The 21,959-nt window shown below is 40.7% G+C and overlaps 1 protein-coding gene across 1 annotated transcript; it reads right to left on the bottom strand.

Annotated features, from left to right (window-relative positions):
- Nucleotides 1–17,176: 17,176 nt before the first annotated feature.
- LOC108899442 (uncharacterized protein C1orf232) lies at nt 17,177–21,347 on the bottom strand. Its single transcript, XM_018699880.2, has 4 exons — nt 21,003–21,347; nt 19,374–19,451; nt 19,066–19,172; nt 17,177–18,359 (listed from the first exon to the last, which is right to left on the bottom strand). Exons 1-4 carry the CDS (start codon nt 21,081–21,083, stop codon nt 17,996–17,998), a joined length of 630 nt encoding a protein of 209 aa, XP_018555396.1. The 5' UTR covers nt 21,084–21,347; the 3' UTR covers nt 17,177–17,995.
- Between the last annotated feature and the right edge of the window lie 612 nt (nt 21,348–21,959).

Here is a 21,959-nt window from a genome sequence, read left to right as displayed (position 1 = left end):
AACTTCGTTTAGGATAAAAACCTCCGCTCCAGCTTTCTGATAGTAGCCATTCTCAGATACTATCATTTAGTCTTCCTGTGGCCGCAGACTGTGTTGCATTTGTAGCTGGGATTTTTTTTTCTTCTCTTTGCTCTGAGAAGCAATAATGTGTGTCAGGGTTAGCATGGGTTGTGAAGTGTGTCAAATCTGGCCTAGTTCTTCTGCGCCAGCAGCTTCAGCAGACTGTGGATGTCTACGCTTGACAGAAGCTTGGTTCATGACTCAGGGACAGGGAGGCTGAACGTACACACACACACACACACACATATATAACACACTGGTCTCTGATCTGCCAGGACAAGAATAAATCATTGAAGCCAATTAGCAGCTGTTACCAAGACTTGCTTTCATCAAAAATATGCTAGACACATCAAAAAGCTACAAGCACAGGGGACATTGGAGCAGCAGCAGTGTCAGGACTGAACTAGGACGAGAACCCAAACGCACAACTCAGACTCAAAGTACAAAATAAACAGTCTTTATTTGACAAAGTAACAACAGAAAATCACTCGCAAGGAGGCAAAAACAACGAAACAAACAAGGCAAGACAAGGGATCAAAAACTTGGCGTGACTCGGACTTGAGGTGCTGGCTGGCTTGGCTCTGAATGAACAGGACAAAGGGAGACACAGGCTCTAAATAGACACAAGGTAAGAGGAAACAGGTGGAGACAATTAGGGCGGGGTAAGCAATCAGACAGGTGGGAAACACATGAGGGGAAGAGGCAAGTGACCTGAAACGAGAGGAGAGTAAGATTTCAAAATAAAACAGGAAGACACAAGACAACATGAAGACGGGACAACACGACAGTGACTTAACACAATATCTTGGACATGACAAGCAGTGGTGGTCTGAAACTGGAAATACTGGTGCAGGGCAAGAGCTGTTCCAGTTCCACCATACATACTAATCTTGGCAGGGTTTTGGAGTATGTGTGATTCTTTCCCAGTAGATAAGTGTCAAAAATAAACCTGTAAATACACTGTTGACATGTTGATATATTGAACACTCAGTTATTCATTTACACACCAGGCAAATATGGAGCAACATTAGCATTCATATTTGATGATATAAGTAAAATATAGGTAATATTTACTCTTAATTTGGGTCTGGTTTGGTCTCCACAATCTCCTGAAGGAAATGTCTTGCTCTGTGGCAGCTAAATGCTCCACTGTGTCTGTCTAGCTGTCTCCACCAGCTAGTTGCTAACTTTGCCCGTCTGTCATGTGGTGTTCTTCAGTTTAGAGAATTGTTTTGCTGAAAACAGTGGCCTGCTGCGGTTAAAAATGGTGGTGATGAGAGCTGTGAGAGTGAAACCTGAACATTAGTGTTCCAGGCCATAAAACCAAAACAATACACTGAAAGACCCTACAAAGCTTCACAAAGCTGTGAGACACTGCAGAGTCAAGTTGCTTGTCATTATGAGCTTCCCCTTTCACACACAAGCAGTCATGATGCACTATTATTTCAATTTTAACCACTTTAAGCACATTCATGAATGTCAGTATGCTGTTAACCAAAAATCCACTCAGAGGAATGGTAATAACAAGGCCCCAGAAACATGGGAAACAACAAATAAGTATTTAATGTTGGGGAAAACATTCTTTTTTCTTTCTTCTCAGTTTGAATAATGTCTTTTTGCACCACTTGTATAATTTTTTAATCACAAAAAGTTAATTGCTTGTATGCTAGCTGTAAAGGCAGCATCTACGAAGATTAGTAGCAGTTTATAGTCATTTACCTAAAAATTTAAACCTTCAATCCGAATCTGTTACAATTCAAAATTCACTGTATGAAAGCAGGAGGCCATGCTGTGCACTCTAGTGAGGAGTGTTCTGAAAATGCATTGTCCATTTTACCCATTGCTTGTCCTCTTTTGTTAGCAGTGAACTGGGTTATTGCTTTTCTCTTTGCTGATGGAGACTGGAGAAAACCAGCGAGCTGTGCTGAGTGGATACTCATGAAACCAAACCATCTGAGAGGATTTATCATCATAGATGGAAAAATTGTGAGAGGTGAGGCTGTTTGCTAACTTAAAAAAAAAAAAAAATTCAACTCTTAGAGCGCCGTTAGCCTGAAATTCAGTAACGTTAGGTTGTTTAAAAAACAATGTGACAGTGCTGGTATGTAATACGGGGAGTAATACAGGGAGGGAAGCAGCTAAGGTCTTGAGCCAGAGAGCCAGATGTCACCAGGACTTGACCCCACAGTTTGATTTGATACAGACACAGACTGACTGACTCTTGTCAAACTAAAATAAAATCTTCATAACTGAGTCCAAAGAATGCCTGGAATGATCCAACACAGCAGCAGTCGCATCAGTTATGTAGTGTTGTTCCAAAATCCAACAGCTGGCTTTCATATGGGAATGAAACCCACCAAAGAATTACCCAGAATTAAACGATAGCTGTTGTTGTAGCTTCTCGTTGTCCTCTCACACTACAAAGCAATTTTAAATCCCAGTTTCACCTCTCAGCTATTGCCCTTCGCCTCAGAATGCCAGGCTTCTCCCTCTAAATGGCTGAAATCTTACACCGACGTTGGCAGGAGGTGGCGGGGGAATCTGCTTTGGTGTACCTCTACCTCCGTAACAAAAACCATCCCTGGGCTGAAGGTATCCTATAGCTACATCAGGTCGTAAATCAGACAGGGGTGGCCCTTTTCATTCCCCTCTCTCATGCGTGACCTCCGCTTCCCCGGGGGGTCAGGGAGATGGGCTGAGCCTCAGCTCCTGTGGGAAACCTGACCAGGAGCCACAGACCCTCTTCAAATAACCGTCTGACGTCAGGAAAGACTGCAGCAGAACAACGGGAGGACTGCCGGAGGGGCTCTGGGTTCAATCCCAATTGAAACTTACAGGAAGAGGAGACAAGAGTTTTATGTGTTTTCTTTTCAGTTTGCAGAGGAGGTCAGTTGACCCTCATTGTAGAAAGAGGGCCGGGACTGACCACAGCTAGGCTGAACTGAAACTGAACATTGAACAGTTATTGTCCTGTTGTCATACAGCTATTGACAGTTTCCTGGTTAAGGTGTAATTACGTATGTGTACTTGATCACTTATGACTTTGTCAAAGAGCCTGTTTTTGTTCAAATAAACCAATGAAGAGATAAGTTTTTATATCCAGATTGACAGTGCAGGGTGTTTCCTTTGTCTTCAAACCAGCACTGGTTAGAAGTCTGGTATTTTTTCAAGAGCTACATTTATTAAAGGCAGAAGAGTCACCAGTAGGTGGTTGGGGTGGATGGTGGGCCAGAGTCCCGTCTGCGGTTAAGTTTACACAACAAAAGCACTTTGGTTAAGGCTGGGGAAAGATTTTTGTTAAATATACACATTGTGTGTAAAGTCACTATGAACTTTTTTTTTTTTTTTCTTTAAACCAGACCACAGTCTTTACCCAACCTTCCCCAACACTGGATATTTTAATGGAAAACAAACATCTCATCTGTGAACATTTTACTAACATGTCCATTATCAGCATATTTGTGACCTGCCAAATATGTAGTGAGAACAATCCGGTTACAATTATGTTTCCTTAAACGTAACTTTTCAGAGACAGTGTTGGGTAATTCTCACCAGAAATAGTCTTAGAAATAGTTTAGACAGCCAGAAATAGTCTAAATCTCACCTCTTCAGGTCGGAGCACCAGAGATATCCTGGCTGTCTTTAAATCCAGACTCATATATGTTTTCTCTATTTGAATGTGTTTCCTCCTCTTTAATTTTAATAATCGGTATAGAGGTGTCTTAAATAAACAGCCCATTATAATTCTGAGAAATGATTACTTGTAAATACACAGTTATCATTGTCCTATCCCATATTTTTTTCCCATAAATACATAAAATATAATTGAATTCTGACCACTTTCTTGTTACTGTTACTGGAGTGTTGCTTGTACTGTCACAGAAGAAATGTGATTGAAATTTATTAGAAACATAAACCCCCATCGACACTCTTTGGGAAGCTACTACTGTATCGCATGCCAGCGTTACTACCTAAAGACTTGTATTTGTTTTGGCAGGAAAGAGATAAATTAACGTTCTTTGTTGTGACAAGTGCAGTGTTTTTGGATAGAGGCTGTGTGGCTAAGAGTTCAGCGGAGCTGGGCCAAACTTCAGCAGCAAATAATCCACAGTGTTTGTTTTCACCTCCGAAGAGTGCAGATTAGCAGGGTTTTACTACAGGTTTTGCTATGAGAGAGAGGAAAATTCTCACTGTAAAGTGTAACAGAACAACATTCAAACACTGCAGCCTTCTACATACTGTTTAATCCTTCCCATTCGGTGAAAAAGAATGATAAGAATTTAACAAACAAACTTGCAAAGATCTTGAGGTGAATGGTTTAGTTCTATTTTGAAGAGGGTTTTGATTCCACCCATTCAAAGCTTTCATACTTTAACTTGAATTGAAAAGACTATAGGGATAAACATATCAAGAACAGCTATTTTGTCAGTGTACCACACAATAATAAGTCAGATTTCTTTGTCTTGATGTCAAATACAGCATTGTGAGTACTAACATACTCGTAGTGATTCCAGGTTTAATTATTAAAATGAAGCTATGATAGTTGAAGACATTTGCAAGTCACTGTGAGGGCAGATGTTTCTCAAAACAAGAAGTAAACAGGTCTATAATAAAACTATGGAGGTAAATCAAAACTATTCGGTTAGCCACATGACATCTTTGACCAGTTGCAGATGATGATGTTGGTGAACAGAGCGGCAAGCCTGCTTAGTGATCAAAGTCAGCTACATTGAACTGACATTTTGACTGTAAGAAGACACTAAATTTAATTTGTTCTTATGTGTCGTAGCTTCCTTGCATCCATTTTTTAAGATTAATGGTTAGTAAATTTAAAAAAAAATCCCATTATACCAAGAAATAGTGGTTTAATCCAATCTCCCAATATATTTTCTGCAAATTGTTAACTTTGATACATATTGTGCATTTACACGCCTGATATATGTGCAAGCAGGCAAGAGTCTTGCTAAAAGACCTGAGCACCAAACAGCTGTTTATGGCAAAACAACTATTCAGGATTCAAACTTGAGAACTTGCTGTTACAGAGCAGTCAGACTCTCTGATTACCACCCTGGCAAAAACATGGGTGTGTGCAGATTTTCAAAAATTAGTGTTTTCTACTCTTGCCAAAGAATTAAGCTGAAAAATTATTGTAATTTCAATATGTTTGTATCAGATACAGTAACATTTTGCAACTTGTTTTTCACTGTGAAAGCATTTTAGGCTACTGGGTAGTGAGAAAGCAGCTTAATCACATAGTCAGATCTATTCCCAGTCATGTGGGAGGAAGAAAACATCAGGTTGACAGCTGGCCCTCCCTCCTCTTCTGTATCCATGAAAACAGTCATCTACATTTCTCAAGCTCTGATATTCGACTCCCACGGGGGCGCAGAGTTCAAACTCCACTATACAGTTTTTTTATTGGTCACTTTATTGCACCCCTATGGTTTTCGTTTACTCGCTTTCACTTTCAGTTCTTGATGTTTGCACCAAACAGGGCGAAAGCGACTCCTGGGACCATATGTTCACAATATGGCTCAGTTACAACCAGTGACAGGCTCTTTTTAGATTCTGGCCTTTGATGTGTTCCACAGTCAGTTAAATTAGTTTGGGAAGAGGTTAGTTTAAAAAAGACAAATCATCCGCAACTCTAAATAGTCTGAATCAACCTCAGCACCTCTTCACACAAGACTTTGTTGACAGTAAGTCCTCAGAGCTTTTAGTTTTACCTTCAGGTTAGCAGTGTAGAGGTTTGCAGTCCTCACTAGTTTTTGAGGAAGCAGTAATAGTTTATACAGGTACAAGTCGCTCTGATGACTTTGCTTTGTATCAAGGGTACTTTGGCAGTATTGGTCAATGGTGCTGGTAGGGATCGAACCTGCAACCTCTCCCCTATACACCTGCCAATAAAGAGATATATAATCAGTAAGCACTGAATTGGATGCAAGTGGAGGAACTGCACGCAACATTTGTTTTTGCCCCCTACATATAATACTTCCCTGAATACTGCCTATTGATGTGTGTATTGATACATACACACATATGTGTATATGCACGTATATGGAAAAGGGTATGAATGTGTACAAGTATATAATATATATCTCCATATGTCCATTTGTTACATGTACATATACAAATCATGAACAGGCAGATGGTGAAAACGAACCTCTCTAGTGGGACAATTATGTATCTATTGTATATGCTGCTTCTGGACAAACTTCATAGAAGCTCCTGCTGGCCATAGTAATGTCCATGTAAAGTTGAAAACTAATATGTCAGAGGCAGAATATGATTCCACAAAATAACAGTTAAACAAATAATGTACGTAGAGGCGGTACAGTCTGTGTGACGTTCAGGAGGTCGAGGTGCAAATATTTTACCAAGGGATGTTGACTGCAAATGTTCCTGTGTCCCTAAATGTTGAACAAATTCATTTCCTTTTGCTGTTTATTTTTTAAACAAAATATTTTGGCCCAAAGCCAAGGTAAAAAACCTTTTTGCAGGACAGATTAAATTTTAAGCTCAGCTACATTGCAGACAGTTCCTGCTTAGACTCTAACCTTCAGGCTGTCGAGAGAAGCTGGGCTGACTCAGCAGTGGCAAACACTATGAGAGGCAGGAGAACTGAAGAGTACATCACAGTCTGCTCTTCATGTCTCTTCATTATTAAACCCTGCTCCCATCACTGTTGCTACACCATCACAGTAATCCTACATCGTCTGAAATGATGACTGTTGCTTAGCTTGTATAGATCACAAACTGACACTAAATCAAGCTGATTTTTAAATGTTTCCTGCTGTCTAATTTTAAAGCATGTACCTGTAAAAACATCTTAAATATGCACTAAATAGCTTCATATCGGATACAGAAAGAGTGAGGCATATCCAAGACAAAAAGTGTATCCTGAACAGTTGATGATCCTTGTAGATGTAGGAGACATTTGTTCTTAGATTGCATTGTGGAGTTAGAATGAATGATGTCATTGGACAGATATCAGCTGCATGCACACAAGTTTTGTCTCCACATGCATGCACATAAAAGAAGGAGCACCATTAGCGTTCAACGGTATTTGATCTGTTCTCCTAGAATCTGTCAGGCTCCATATGAAGAGCGTCTGTCTGCTGCGCTCTCCAGCCTCCACCATCATCAAAGCAGACCAGAGCGCTTGACCTCGCCCTCATCTCCACCACAGTTCTCGGGTTGGCCTTTCCTAATTTAACCCCAGTCTGGTAGGCAGGGCGAGGGAAGGCCCGCATCCGTGGCGCCATGCTGGGCAGGACCTCCCCTGAGGATTCGGCCAGCGACAGCCCTCAAAAACCACAGAGGATCCCCCACCTGACATGTCGTCCTCTGTGGGATCAGATACAGGAGAACGCCTGTCAGTCATGGGTGGTGCTGGAGGCATCACACTTCAGCAGTAATTTTTGTTCCAGTACTCTATTATTATCTCATGGGTAGTTTGATACGTTTTAAAAAATCTGTTGACTAGACATCTGCAGGCTGAATTCAACCTATAAGCAATCATTCCCAAACTCTCTCTAGTTTGTTTGATTGGTTGTCAATACTGGAATATCTAAATTCATTGTTTTACATTATATTACATTATACATTTTTATAACAATGACCAGCAAGAGTCAGCAACATTTTTAAGTAGGAAATGCAAATTGTCACTACTCACTGTAGTAATTACTTCTGAAGGAAACTATCCACAATGCTGATCATTACTGACAGAGGAGAAACTTGAAAACAAATTATCTGTCAACAAATAACACGAGAAATGTGAATGCCTGTTGACCCAGTGAGGTCTAATGCAGTCTGTTTCCTCTAATTAAATTCTTCAGTCCATCAGCATGAGCTCTCATGACTTATTGCCAAGATCTTGAATTACTGAGCATGGTTCAACGAGGAATGCAGCTCTGTGACGTACAGTACACGTTGCAGAATATTTGAGTTATGTAAAGGCAGTTTCCGTCCAACGCTTGTCAATCATCATTCACTATCAAGTAGAAAAACTCAGAGAATAAAGCAAGCCCTGCAGTCATGTACAGTAGATGTTTTCCTTTTCTTTAAAGATGCTAATTTTAGCCATTTGTATGTATTTATATTATATTGTACTAATTGACAAACAAGCAGAGGAGATCACACAATGTGGCCTGAGGTCATTCTCGTCCTGTAAAAGACAACATTTTCATAGTAACACAGTGAGGATACTGCTCTCCTCTGTTAAGCTTTTTCCTCTGAACTGCCTCAGGCACAGTTCAGCTCTGTATCATCTTCAGACAGCGTGAGTGAAGGCCACAGCTGAATTTGGATTGAATTGTCTAACACATGATATGACAACTTGCATCTGACACCCAGCTCTGGGACCGGGTCATGGCCCGTGACAGCGGTGTCTCCTCCTGGGGAGTGATCCAGGTGTCTAATTGGCCAATTAATGTGTCACTCACACAGGTGTAAAGTCCTCAAAAGGAGCGATTAATGTCTCCATTAAAGAACCTCCCCCAGTTTCCAGGGGTGTTGAATGAAAGGATTAGGCCTGATGTAATCTCTTTTGATTCTCCACCAGATTTCTCCACCTGTGTGCTGACACACCGGACACTGGGGAGACAATAGGTTAAAGACATTCCTTCAGGGAAATGAACTTTCCACTAACCGTTTTTTTTTTTTTTTTTTTTAAATTAACGCTTGAAAGGAGATATAAACAAATATAAAGAGAAGTTAGACTAAAACGATTTTCTTGTTTGTGTATTTGTTCATAAATTCATGCATCTCATCAACCCAAATATGGTTTCACTTGACTGAATTATTAATTGTATCTATCCTTAACTAGGTTCACCAAGTGAACATTTTGCAGACAAAATCTGTATGATCTTTCTGCAACGCTGCAGATGCGTACATTAAAAACATTTACTCATTATGCTGATCAAAAATGCAATTCATCCGATATTACCATTCTGTCGAAATCTTTATTTTGGAGACAGGGTTGTGTAGGCATCAAAAATGAATGTTTAAAGAGTTTAAAGAGAAGAATGGTTAGACTGGGTTTTCTCATTCTCATTTTAATTCACAAAACCATGGATCACACTGATCCAAATGCAGGACAGTTGCACTTGACTGACTCATGTATGATGAATAACTCCAAGCTGAAATTATGAGATTTCAGCAAAAATCTCTATTATTTTAGTTATTTATTTATAGATTTTCTTGTATAAAATGCTTATAGTCAGCATTCCATTCAGTGAATTAGATTTTTCCCCTCTTACGTCTCCGCTCAAAAAAACACAACTTGCACTGCATAATACTGGTTAATAATAATATTGGTGTGTGTGAAACTGTATACATGTGTGTGAATGAGTACTGGTTGCACCTGCGGTGCAGAAAGCACTCAGTTGACTAAACAATTACCAAAAAAAAAAAGAAGTGTTAATTTTAGCAATCTTTGAATAATGTCAGAGAGCAGTTTTATCATTGTTTCTTAACCTCAAATTTAATTTACATCCACACAACCAAGTCCTCGTAAATGGCAGCTCCACACAGACAGCATCTTTGGCCAACAATAGCTCTACCTCCTGACAGTCTCCGTCAACTTGTTATCAAGTGACAGTGTCTACCCCACTGCCTCTTCACCCAGACACGCTGTGACACCCCAGATTCCCATGTCAGAAATAGAGATGGACAGAAGGAGGACGAAGACTCCAAGAAGAAGTAACATGCAAAGGAACTCTGGAATTTCAGTTGGTGGTGGGGGGTTTCAAGCAAAAGAATGACCAGCCGAAGGAGAGCTGGAGGAGGCTTTAATGACATCTTGATGACAACCTGGACGGGGGTATGCGCGGCTCCTGCAGGAGCGGAGGAAGAGAAGGGTGTAAGACGAGCCATATGGGCTTGTATAGCTGTGAATAGATGCCTGCTCTGTTATGCTCCAAACCTGCGTGTCTCCATACCAGCACTGATCATACATGATGAGAAACAGGAGCAGTGAAGTCTCCAGCTGTGCATCAATGTGTAATTTCCGACTCAGCCGGTTATGTTACGGGCCACTGGTTCCCCCAGGCTCGATTTGCTGGGCATGGATGCATGATCAATCTGTGGTGTTTGAGGGTTGTTACTGATGTGGAGGAAAAACCCTGCAAAGAATGTTCTTGTCCTCTTTCTTGCCAAGAGTCAAAGGAGAAGATTGATATCACTCTCATGTACATTACATGAGAGGCGAAAGCCAGCAGTTTAGTCAAGCATAGCAACTGGAAAACAGGAGGAAACAGCTAGCCTGGCTCAGGTTGAGGGTAACAAAATCTGTCAACCAGCACCTCTAAAGCTTACTAATGGTTTAATCCATACAAAACCCTGCTGTGGCTTTATGACTTCCTGACGTCTCTGCTAAGCTAATCAGCTGGCTGTGGCTTCATTTTTACTGAACAGACACGAGAGTGGTGTTGATCTACTCATCTCTCTCACGAAATGTCAAACACCTCTGCTTATCTGGCCAGTCGCTGAGTATAGTGGGTTCGATTATTGGAATGTCTGCTCCAGAAACTTACAAAACACTGGTTTTAGGATTTGATGAGCACTTTGTTTTTAGCATACTGGGGCCTTAAGTGACAATGAACAGGATTTGAACACACTTGAACACAAGTAGTTTTGCCACATATTCAAAAATGGTCAAAACCAAGCATCTCAGATGACAAAACATCTTCAATTAACCCTACCAGTGCAGTTACCTTTGGCTAAGCACTTCTAAATTTCCTACTAGATGGATAACAGTGAATCTACATTTTGCTAGTACATTTCTTGTATGCCTCCTCAGTGTCTTGCTGGAGTCAGCCGATTCTCACGGTGAGCCCTGTGTGTATGTGTATGTGTTTCTCTGTATGTGTTTTTAGGCTTAGAGGTTGTAGCTGCAGGTCGGGAGCAAAAGCAAAGAGTAACAACCCTAAACAGCTGCAGAAACAGTAACCTGAGCCTGACAGGGACTCTGTTGAAGGCTAAAGAATCGATTAGCATTCCAGCAACCACAATACCCAAATATACAATGCAAAGATATCACATATACTGGCACTTTTATTGTCTGCATGACCACAACAACCAGTGGTCCGAAACAACAACCTGACAGTCCGGCTTTGAAAAGCAGAATGATTGATGAAGAACTGTAACCCTCTGGCATATCGCTCCCTTAAAAATAACTCCACAAACTATAATTTCGGAGTCAGAAACATCTCAGCTGCGCAGTTATATTTTCTGTGTCATGTATAGAAATACCAAGGCTCATGTTCTACAGGCTCAGCCCTCCCTCTTGGTAGGTGGCCTCTGTTCTGTGGAAATAATCGATACAGCCAAAAAAAAAAAAAACAACAATCGAGGGAATAAAAACACACATATTGAATGAAAATGTATTGACTTGTGAACATGGGACAATCCTTTAAGCCCTGAGCTCTTGTTAGAGAGTGTCAGTGAATGTAGAGAAATCAATCCATTTACAGCCAACAGAGACAGACCTACATTTGGAAATAGGTGATCAGATTTCAAAAGAGATGGAGATGGACGATGGGTGGCAGGGCATGTGTGTGTGCTTCAGTGTTGGCGTGCCTGTGCCTGTGTGTATTTGTGTTTTTTGGTGGGTTGCAGTGTGGCCAGAGGGGTGACTTAACGGAGAGATTACCACTCTGCTGGGAAATAGAGGAGGGGGTATGGGAGGCAGGTTTTCTTTTCTAAGGGGGGGTCCCCAAATCATCCCTAAAGAGCCATGAGATTACAACACTGAGATTGAGCCTGGAGATTACAGGGATGAAATGTACTGTGGGAACTTCCATAATGCAAGGTGAGGGACAGAGGATTGTGGTTCTCTAAATAATTCACCTTCCTGCTTCCCCTCTTTCCATAAAACCTTTCAGAGTGCCATGCCAGTTAAAAATCACCACAGGTCTAAAAAGCAAAGGAGACTGTGATATTAAAATTTGTCATGAGTTATACAAGTTGTTATGGGTGTAAATCCAAGCGTGATCACGTTATGAGCCATTTCAATCTATTTACTTCCAAAATATTAACATTTCTGAAGATCAGTTATCCTGTCTCTGAATATTAAGTGACAAGAATTTAGTTAGAATGAAGTATCATCCTCTAATATTCTTAAACAGGCGTCCGCTCATAATCGCTTAAGGATTAAGAAGGCTACCAGGTTGCAAGACAGAGGTCATAATAACCCTGCAGGGAGTTAGACTCACTTCAGAAATCAAGTCGCCTCACTCTTATCTCTGCAGAGTTACTGCAAACAGTTGAGATTAACACCGCCGCCTTGCTTTGGCTACATGTTTGTTTGGGGGATCTCCTGCTCTCAGCTGATAAAACTATCAGAGTGATGTCTGGTGCAAAGTTACAGCTAATCTCTCACACTCCTCTGCCTGAAAATGACCTCTCTGCAGTCATTTTGAAACATCCAGTCAGTAAATTATGACCACATAACCACATTTGGGACATTAGGATAATTACTGTAAACAAGAAGGACCATTACAGGGGAGATTAGCAGCCTCTGAGGACACTTTGTATTGTTTACCCCTGGGTCAGATTTCATTTTAAATCTACTAGAAGTAGTGGTTTACAGAGCAAATGGACACTGCAATGATGCATTTAGCACTGTTAAAGAAAGTAGATTATGTTTTATATAAACTACTGCGAGAAGTCATGTTAAAGATGCTCAGTGGAGCTTTTTGTAAACAAGAAAAGTTACACTTATGTGCACCATTTCTCATCAAAACTCACTGTGTGTATCTTTGAAACAGGGTTAAATTCCCCAGGGTTTCATGTCAGGGTGCACGAATGACACCTCAGTGAGATCTCAGACTTGTATCTGCTGGAAGATTGTATGAGAACACATGCCCAAAATTTGTATCTCGAGCACACTCTGTAAGGAGAGGAACAGTGAGTTGACTCTCAGCTTTCATCTGAGGCTATTTATAAGCACATAAAGATGAAAAGTGTGAGAACTTTTTTTTTTTTTTTTACACAATTCTTTCCATTTCAGAAGAACAACATGTACATTTATAGATGCAATAAAGTTATCTTATGTAATATTTGGCATCAAATGTATCAGTGACTGAAGTTTATGACGCACAGACTTCCCTGGTGGAGAATAGCCCCGTGCTGCAGCCATCTTCATCTCTTGCTTTTCCTCTCAGCCTGTTGTTTAGCAGGTGAAAAACAGTCTAATCAGATCAACTGACTTTCTTGGCCAATTAAAAACATTCATTCCTTAGTTGCTTTATTTGTACATCTAGAATCATTATCCTGGTGCATCGTATTAAAAACAGGAGGGTATGTATTGTAATAAAAGGGCTGCACTGTCCCCCCAATAAGGATGGCACCCTTAAAAGTCAGGTGTTTCTTCTCTCATAGACACTGATTTCACATTCAGGGTGTAGAATGGGAGACAAGACAACACTGTTTTCAGTCTGCACTATAAATGTCTGTGTGTTCATTCTTTCCTCAGACTAGTTTCCACATCCTTGCCTGAAGCAGGTGTGGCAGTTGTAGGTAAGTATCTGAAAAGAGCTCAGTCAGACAGTGTGTGTGTGTGAGTGTGTGTGAACATCTTTGCTCCCGCAGGTTGGTTTTTCCAGATGGGACCGCTGCTGCCGAAGCGTGTGAGTCACCGTGTCTGTTGAGACGTCCACCGCAGAATCGTCATACCTGAGTGCTACCAGACATCTCTGTCTGTCTGTGAGGGCTTTCATGTAAGAAATATGTATGCAAGGTCGAAAGAAATATCACCTTTCCTGTTTGCTTTTACAACCCGTGTTTCATGATTTCACCTGTAAATCCTCTCTCAGACTAACTTCTGATCCCAGACAAAACAAGCTGGGGGCCAACAATGAAGAGACGACACCTGATACTTTTCGGTGACTAACGCCATTTCATAAACTTAACAACTTTGAGACCTTGAGCTGTAATCTTCAAGACAAACTTCCCCAAATCTGGCACAGTCCGCTCACTTTGGCTGCATAATTTATGACCCGCGGCGGCCAAGGGGAGTCACAAAGGGACAGACGTTGGAAACACAACATCAGCTTACAACATAATCACATGGTTGTTTGACCCAAAGTCATCACACTGCACTCTGTCTCTAAAATAGTCCCACTGACCTCATGTAATGTTTTTTCTTTCATTTCTTCAGCATACCAATCGACAAACAAATGAGCTCTGTGGATAACCAAACTGCCCCAGAGGATTGAGAAAGCATCTGCATATAATACAAATCTAATTTTAATCCTCTTTTTGTATTTCAGCTTGTCTAAACTTATTTTAAGCTTGCACTTAACTTGAAAAAATGTGATATAAAAACTCTATTCAGAGTCTCTTCAACTTTAGAGCATCAACTTGTGATCATAATTACCATGTGTTATTGCCCCACATCATCATAATCCCGCCACAAAAGACAATCTCAGATATAAACAGAAATAACTTGTTATCTTCTCTGAACCATCTCCCATCCAGAAAAGCGTTGTGGTGTGTTTGTGCAACGGTTAACGCAGTCTCACACAACTCTGTGGGCTGCTTTTGTTTGAAGTAATTACAGTGTGTGGAACAGAGCCCAGGGCAAGGTGTGAATCCATTTAGTCATCACTGTTCATGAAGAAGAAGAAGAAAAAAAAGAAAGTACCCCTTCTGAATGATGTCTTCGTGTTAGAGTGGGTGGGGGTGGGGAAATGTTTGTGCTACACTGGGAGCCAAAAGTGAGCCAAATGGCAAAGGCCACTGGGACACAGAGACAGGATGATGTACACAGCTGTTTGAAAAGACTACAAATGATACAAGAGTTGAGCTCTGGGGCAGCAAAGTGTCCTTGACACTCAAAGAGAAAAATGTAAGTCACTTTTTGCATCTGCAAAACAAATGCAACATAACAGGAGAGTAAGCGAGATGTCAAATAAGCACCGCTTGTTCTCACCCACACAGACCTGAGACGAGGTCTAATCAGGCAGATTAAGTGAAAGCACCTGTGGAGGTGTACCAGGGTTGTGTAAGTGCCTTTAGGAAGGGAACACACCACACAAAATAAAAGACTTGTTTTAAATTCAGTTTGGCATGGATAAATGACATTTTTTTAAAAGATGGTGGAGAATCAGGAGAGGATTTAAAAAGTTTCTGAATTGGTTCCTGACTTTATTTGACTTCCTTATCACTGACATCAAAGTAATATTCCTTGTGTTTAAAGAACAAAAGAAGCTCTTTTGAAGATCACCTTATGTGATGTTTACTCAGCTAAATGTGGTCACTGAATAAGGTGTAGAGGTAAAGTCAGCTATGAATGCATACACTATATATGGTAAGGAAAATTGAACTGAATGATCCCTTTTTAATCATGGAATCATATTGTAACTATTTATCTACAGAGCATTTTATCACCTTTCAGTTCATTGTTTCAGTTTTGCGGTCTGCAACTTTACCATCTTGGCTCAGTCACAGCACTCTCTCAACTTGGTTTCCAGCACAGACAGCTTTGCAAAAAAGCTCTTAATACAAAATGCACCCCACCTGGTGAACATGGTGGAAGATTTAACAGCTAAAGAGCCAGATATTTCCCCTGGGAGCTGGTGGAGCCCAAAACAAAAAGAGAGTGAATGTTGTACCTCACACAAAAGCTAATGTTGCTCTGTGTCTGCAATGTGTGTAAATATGTCACTGTTCAACCTGGAGGTGATAATTTTTTGTTTACAGCTTATTCCACTTTCTCAAAGTAGCCAAAAAATAAAAATAAAATCAACTAGGTGAATGTTGCTTTGATTTTATTCACCTCCAAAAGTAGTTATATACAAAACCTAACATCTGCTTGGGTGAAAGAAGAATTAATGACTTGCAAAAACAAATGTGAAAAACCTGGTGAGAGCACTTGGATTTAGTTTTATTTTATTTCCACTTAGGAACCAAATAAAAATAATATCTTTCCATTGGCGATATTAAGCTGTTTGTTATTTTTAAGTTCCCTGGGACACTTTTTAAATGGAACTCACAAAATGATGTGTCTCTCTGTAGTTCCACCACAGTCTCCCCATGCACAAACTGCCACTCTTCAATTTCTGATGCTTTCATGCTCTACAAACCCCATTTCCACTGAGCGTCGCTCACTCTGTGTCATAAAACTTCAATACAGATCTCAGAGCTGCACACATGCATCAAACAGTCAGCAGCATTCATCAGCTTTCACCCAAGCAAACCACTCTCAAGTAAAAATTCTCTCTGGGCTTGTTTTTTTTTTTTTTTTTTTTGGAGTGCACAGACATTGGGTGAGTCACATAAATATGTCCAAAAAGCTGAACATGTCGCTGTGAGTCAAAGTGAGGCTGACAACTGTGGAAGTCTGGACAAAATTATCGAAACTCACAGAGTTTCATAGGATCCATGATGACAGCTCAAAATCTGACTGATGTTGGAAACAAATGGAAACAGTGCTAGAACTTGAGCTTTGGGTGCATGATCACCTTTTATTAGGGTGTGTTGTTAAATTCAAATGGGAATGTCAACAAAAGCCCCTAAATTGAAAAGGAAACAGTATTGTATGTGAGGAAGCATGGCACAGTAGGAGAGGAAATGGGTGTAGATCAGGGAGAACAGGAAATAAAAGAGGAGAGGGGAGAGGGAGATCGGAGAGGAAAATTGTATTATTGACTGGAAATATGATCAGATCCTTGGTCCTGCTATAAAGCATGAGTTTGGTGTGAATGTCATACAGATGTGGGCAGTAGCACAAGAAAGAAGAATACTTTTCAATTCAGGGGTAAAGGGAGCCCCCTGCTGGTTAGAGGACTCACAAAGAATAAGTTCATGCTTCTCACTTGAAATTGTATAGTCTGCAGAGTCAATCAGCTCAGGTGCAGTGAATTTGTCAATTAGATGAGGAGGAATGCACGAATGAAGCTTAGTAGGAAAGTGCTCCTGATCAGACCTCGAGAATGGAGCTACTAGGAAGTATTTTATCAACTTCTTGTGATTTTATTTTCCATTTCATCTTGTCTGCATTGCCTCTAACAGATTAAAGCTGCAAAAAAGTTACATTTACCTTTTTTCAGTTGCAACATCATCTCAGTATATTTTTAGCAGAAGAAAGTAAAGTTATGACCAGTCATTCATGCTTCATCAAATCTTTTAGTGCAATAGTCTTTATTAGAGCATACCAGAAAACAAAACAGAATAAAACATACAACAAGGAAAAAACCAAAATCAGGAAGAAAATAATATTTAAACCTCTTTTCTTTCATGTCACAAAATTAGGAATGTTGAAAATCACACGTTGCACATTTCTCAGTCACAATCAGAAAATTCAGGTCAGTTAAATCATCATGTCAGTCACACATTCATATTTTACACATTTCATATAATTGTGCAGCACATTTTCCATTCCTGGTGTCTGCGGAAAACAAAAGTATTTTTCAAATGATTACAGAATATTATGTAATAGTTATGTTGCACTGCCAAATCTCTCATCTGTAATCTCCTGCCTGCCCTCTGAACAGTGAGATAATCCTCAACTAATGCAGCTATCACTGCCTTGAATCTCTTAATCTAGTTTTTGCTAAACTACAGATTATATCAGGTTTGCTTACAGGTGTGAAGGCCTCCTTTTGTGGTTTAAGAAGCACTTTGGGTAAAGAAAAATCACCGTGCAATCCCCAGAAACTTCACTGTATTGTCTATTCCAGGTTCAATGCTGGTTTATTGTAACCTTTCTTCATTTGCTGAGATATGGTTGTAAAATAAAAACATTTCTGGGAGTTGGTGGGTAAATTCAGTAGCTCTGAATGCCTTCTGAGGACTGAAGGACTTCTATAATGGCTGTACAGTTCAGTTACAGGACATACTTGTTAAATCTACCGTGCCTCTAAACTTCCTCCATAATCCCCCCCCCCAGCCACATATTGTTTATATTCTCCTCATTCCCTCTCACCAGTATCTAGTTGGTCTTGGTTGTGCTCTTGGTTTTCAGCTCTGCCAGCTTGCTGGTGACAAAGTTCCACTTGAAGGATGCGTCCTCGTTTCCCCCTCCCAGCGAGACGTATTTGGAGAAGCTATTGTTGCTCCTTCCTCCTCCTTCACTGTCCTCTCCTGCAGCGACCTGCCCATCTTGGTTTGCCTCCCCTGCGGCCTCTGTCACAGCTTCCTCACCTTGGCCTTCTGCTGCCTCGTTTGTAGCAGCGGCGGCGGCTGCTGCAGCAGCTTCGGCCTGCTTCTTGGCAGCCCAGTTGGCTGCGAAGCTATCCCAGAATCCTGAGCGCCTGGTGGGTCGAGGAGGCTCCTCTGGCTTTACTGCAAGTGGACTGAGAATTCAGAGTAAGTAGTGGGGTGAAATGTCAGTATTATACAAACATGAGTGGGCACTTTTTCAGTGTTTAAATTACATTTTCTATATGTACTTGCTTCACATTAAATCAGTTGTTCAATGTGAAGCAAGCCTTCATTTTCCTTCCAAAAATTAGATGTGACGATTGAGCTGATTAGCTTAGCTTAGTATAAAGACTGAAAACAGGGGGAAACACCTGGCTCTGTACAAGGTAACAAAATCTGCTCACCAGCACATTTAAACTGAGATATGTAGTTGTTTGTCCATGTTTCTAGTCTGCTAGCTGTAGTGTCATATTTACTGGACAGACAGTGATATTCATATTCTTCTTGTCAAGAAATCAAAGAGCTCTATTTCCCAAAATGTTGAAGTACTGCTCTTAAATCTACTCATTTAAAGTTGTTACTGTTGAGTTAATAGTCATACATAAAGTAGAACTTTATTATAATCTACAAGATTATTTTGGCTTTCCTTGAAGTGCTGTATAATTCAAACTCATAATCACATTATCAAAAGATTTTTTTTTTTTTTTTTAAATCCCCTATAGTTCCACTGACTGGCCCTATTTCACCTACACAAACCTCACAGATGGTAACAAGGTGTGGGAATGAGACGACCAAGAGCAAGAGGACCAAGAGGAACAAGAGAACAGATGTCAACAAAAGAGAAAGTTTTCCACTCACTGGTCAGCAACCGGCGGGCTCTCAGTCTCCTCTAGAAGCTGGTGTTCATCATCTTTGTTGAAGAGAGCTGATAGTCTGTTCCAGCTTTTGGCCCCGGCCCCCTGCATCTGGACACACAATCAACCACACACAGGGGGTCAAAGGTCGAAGCAGGGATGCACTGAAGCTGAAAGGTACAACTTCGGTCACAGAAGTCTGACAGTTAATAGTTGTATGACCACATTATAATCTGTATTTGCCTTCCAGACACTGTTTTTGTAAGGAAACCTGTCCCAGAACTCAAGCAGGGGCTGTCAATTTTTGCATACTTTCTTGGCCAATTGGGAGACAGCATTGGGCCCCTCATCCTCCTGCACTGGGCTCATATCATTCTCCACTTCTGTGACCTGAAAAAGCAGAAAAAATGGTGATGAAATGGACACAGACAGCAATGTCCTGAATTTATTTATAATATGCTGTCAAATGTGACTGGAGATGCACAGGATTTGTGCATGTTAGTCGCCATCTAGTGCATATAATGGATATTACAATAGAAAATGTTTACTTGATAACAAGATAATGAGACCTAGATAAATTTATACAAAATAATATCAGTTTTTGAGGCAGAAAAATCAGCAACTTATTGTTTTAATTATTTTATTTTCAATGCACACTCATACACTTACAGTATGAGAAATAATATTCAAATAGTACTTCCACTTCAGTATATGTTTTGACATAAGGAAAGGTCATAGTAACATACTTCATTTGTCTTATATTTCACAAGTACACATGGCGTAGTGTGGACTCAAATAGCAGCGATGACAACCCTGCATATCCATCTAAATGGAAACTATTTCTCCCAACACACTCAGTATTCCCTGTTGTCCCTGTAAAGACCCTGGCCTTGCGAGAGACCGCAGTTTGAAGCTGTCGGCCCGTTCATTCAAATACACCCCAAGGCCCTGGCTATCTGTCTCATCCCCCACCCCTGACAGTCAGTCAGTGGAATGCCAACTAATCCGTATGTTCAGCTCCCGTGCAGGATCGAGTTTCTCAATACTCGAGAGATCTGGGTCAACGCAACACTGTCTGTTTTGCTGCATAGAGTACAGGTGTCACAAAGAGGCCATGAAAACCAGTAGTTGGAGAGGCACTCAGAGTATTCAAGTAAAATACAGCAATTCAAAATATTCCATTACGAGTAAACAGCTACAGTGTGGGGATTCGCCGCTTCCAAAGGGTCACATGATAAACCTGAGGTGTCATGAGATGATTGTTTCCTCCATGGGAGAGGAAACAAGAAAAAGCACATTTCTGCCACACACATTTGTATGATTTTTTTTTTGGCAATTTCTCTAGTGTTTACTTTTTTGGTAAATGTTGGTTAAGTTTGTCTCAAACAATTATTCAAATGAAACCATTTGAGATGTTTAAAGGGGAAATTTATACCCTCCCCTGAAATGCAATAGAGTAGAGGTATAAAATAGCATAAAAAGGAAGTAAAATACCTCAGAATTGTACTTAGAGTACTAGCATGTACTTTGCCTCTTTCCACCACTCATAAAAAAACGGCATGCAGCTTGTATTGTTGCTTCAACATAAAGTACTTAAGTTACAAGTTGCTTTACTGATGCTACTAGACTCTATTTTGACTCCAGGGTCTGCAGTAAATATCAGCAATAACAAGCAATTTTTTAAATCAGTCAGTGATTCAGCTTTTCAAGAGGAAGCTGACTCTGCCAGGGCCTAACTTCTGCCTTAAAGTTCCCTTTGCACAGAAAACAACACAGCTGATCAAGCTCATCTGACTGTGATGAATAAAAAATGATCAGCAAAACAAAACCTGGTGACTTTCTGACTTCGGTGCCAACAATCATGTCAACTTTCATGTACGTCGCCATATGTATATGAATCAGCGAGAGGAACAAAAATGGAGAAAGGTGTAAATTCTGTACCTCTTCAGCAGTGTCCTCCTCATACTCAGGGTTAAGAGTCTTCAGCACTTTGCTCTTATAAACCTTCCACATAGGATTCATACTTGCATAAATAGATGCTCAACACTCAGGAGAACACCTGCGAAGACCTCTCTATGCCTCTGTGGTCCACCCCTCCACCCAAGTCTCCACTTCCAGATTCAGCTCGTCTCAGTTGGGGCAACTTTGACCTGTTTCCATGCATAAAGTTCTCAGTGGTTAAGCAGCGTGGGGAACCTGTTCAGCTCCGAGGCCTGCGCTGGTTCATAGCGTTTCTCCTGGTCAGATTGTGTCTGTCTTGTCAAGCCAACTGGGTTGACAGCTGCTTTCGTCCCCACAGAGTCCCTGAACAGGTGAGGCTAGGAAGCGGTGCCGCTCATGCATGCGCCCACGCAGGTGTACACACACACACTCATACATACGCACTCACATTCAGCGTCACTGTTCAGAATCCTGACTTGGTTACCTGGAAACAGGTGTGGATTTCCTCATTCATATTTCAGAGGGTCTCTTTTCCAGAGCCAGAGGTCTATTGTCAGCCAGCATTGGTACACTGGCTCCTGTAACCCTGATGCACATGCACACACACATACACAGTGCTGACATGTTTATGTTCAGAAAGAAAGCTTATTTTGATTATTTTAAACCTGCAGGGGCTCTGTGCTTGACCAAGTGCATGTTCTCTCAGACCTGAAGTGTTAGCAGGTTCTCTCAAACTTGGGTCTTAACTCTTCCTCATGTACCGTGGCAAACAGAAAACTACAAAGCAGAAAACATAAAAAACATGAATTAATCAGTTGTAATCTGGTCTGTATTTTCCTATGACTCGTCAATAATGAATGCACTTTATTTATGGAAATACACCTTTATACCATCTCATCAAACAACCCACTTATCTTCCACTGTTACCTGGCCACTTCCTCACCGTCCTCACCTCCA

This window comes from Lates calcarifer, linkage group LG15, assembly GCF_001640805.2.
Source record: "Lates calcarifer isolate ASB-BC8 linkage group LG15, TLL_Latcal_v3, whole genome shotgun sequence".
Classification (NCBI taxonomy): Eukaryota; Metazoa; Chordata; class Actinopteri; family Centropomidae; genus Lates; species Lates calcarifer.
This window is presented reverse-complemented; position numbering and strand designations above follow the sequence as displayed.

Coding starts and splice junctions, on each gene's coding strand:
- LOC108899442 (XM_018699880.2), bottom strand. CDS start 21,083: ATGAATCCTATGTGGAAGGTTTATAAGAGCAAAGTGCTGAAGACTCTT. Junction 19,452..21,002: donor AGGAGGACACTGCTGAAGAG/GTACAGAATTTA, acceptor CTGCTTTTTCAG/GTCACAGAAGTGGAGAATGA. Junction 19,173..19,373: donor TCTCCCAATTGGCCAAGAAA/GTATGCAAAAAT, acceptor TTGTGTGTCCAG/ATGCAGGGGGCCGGGGCCAA.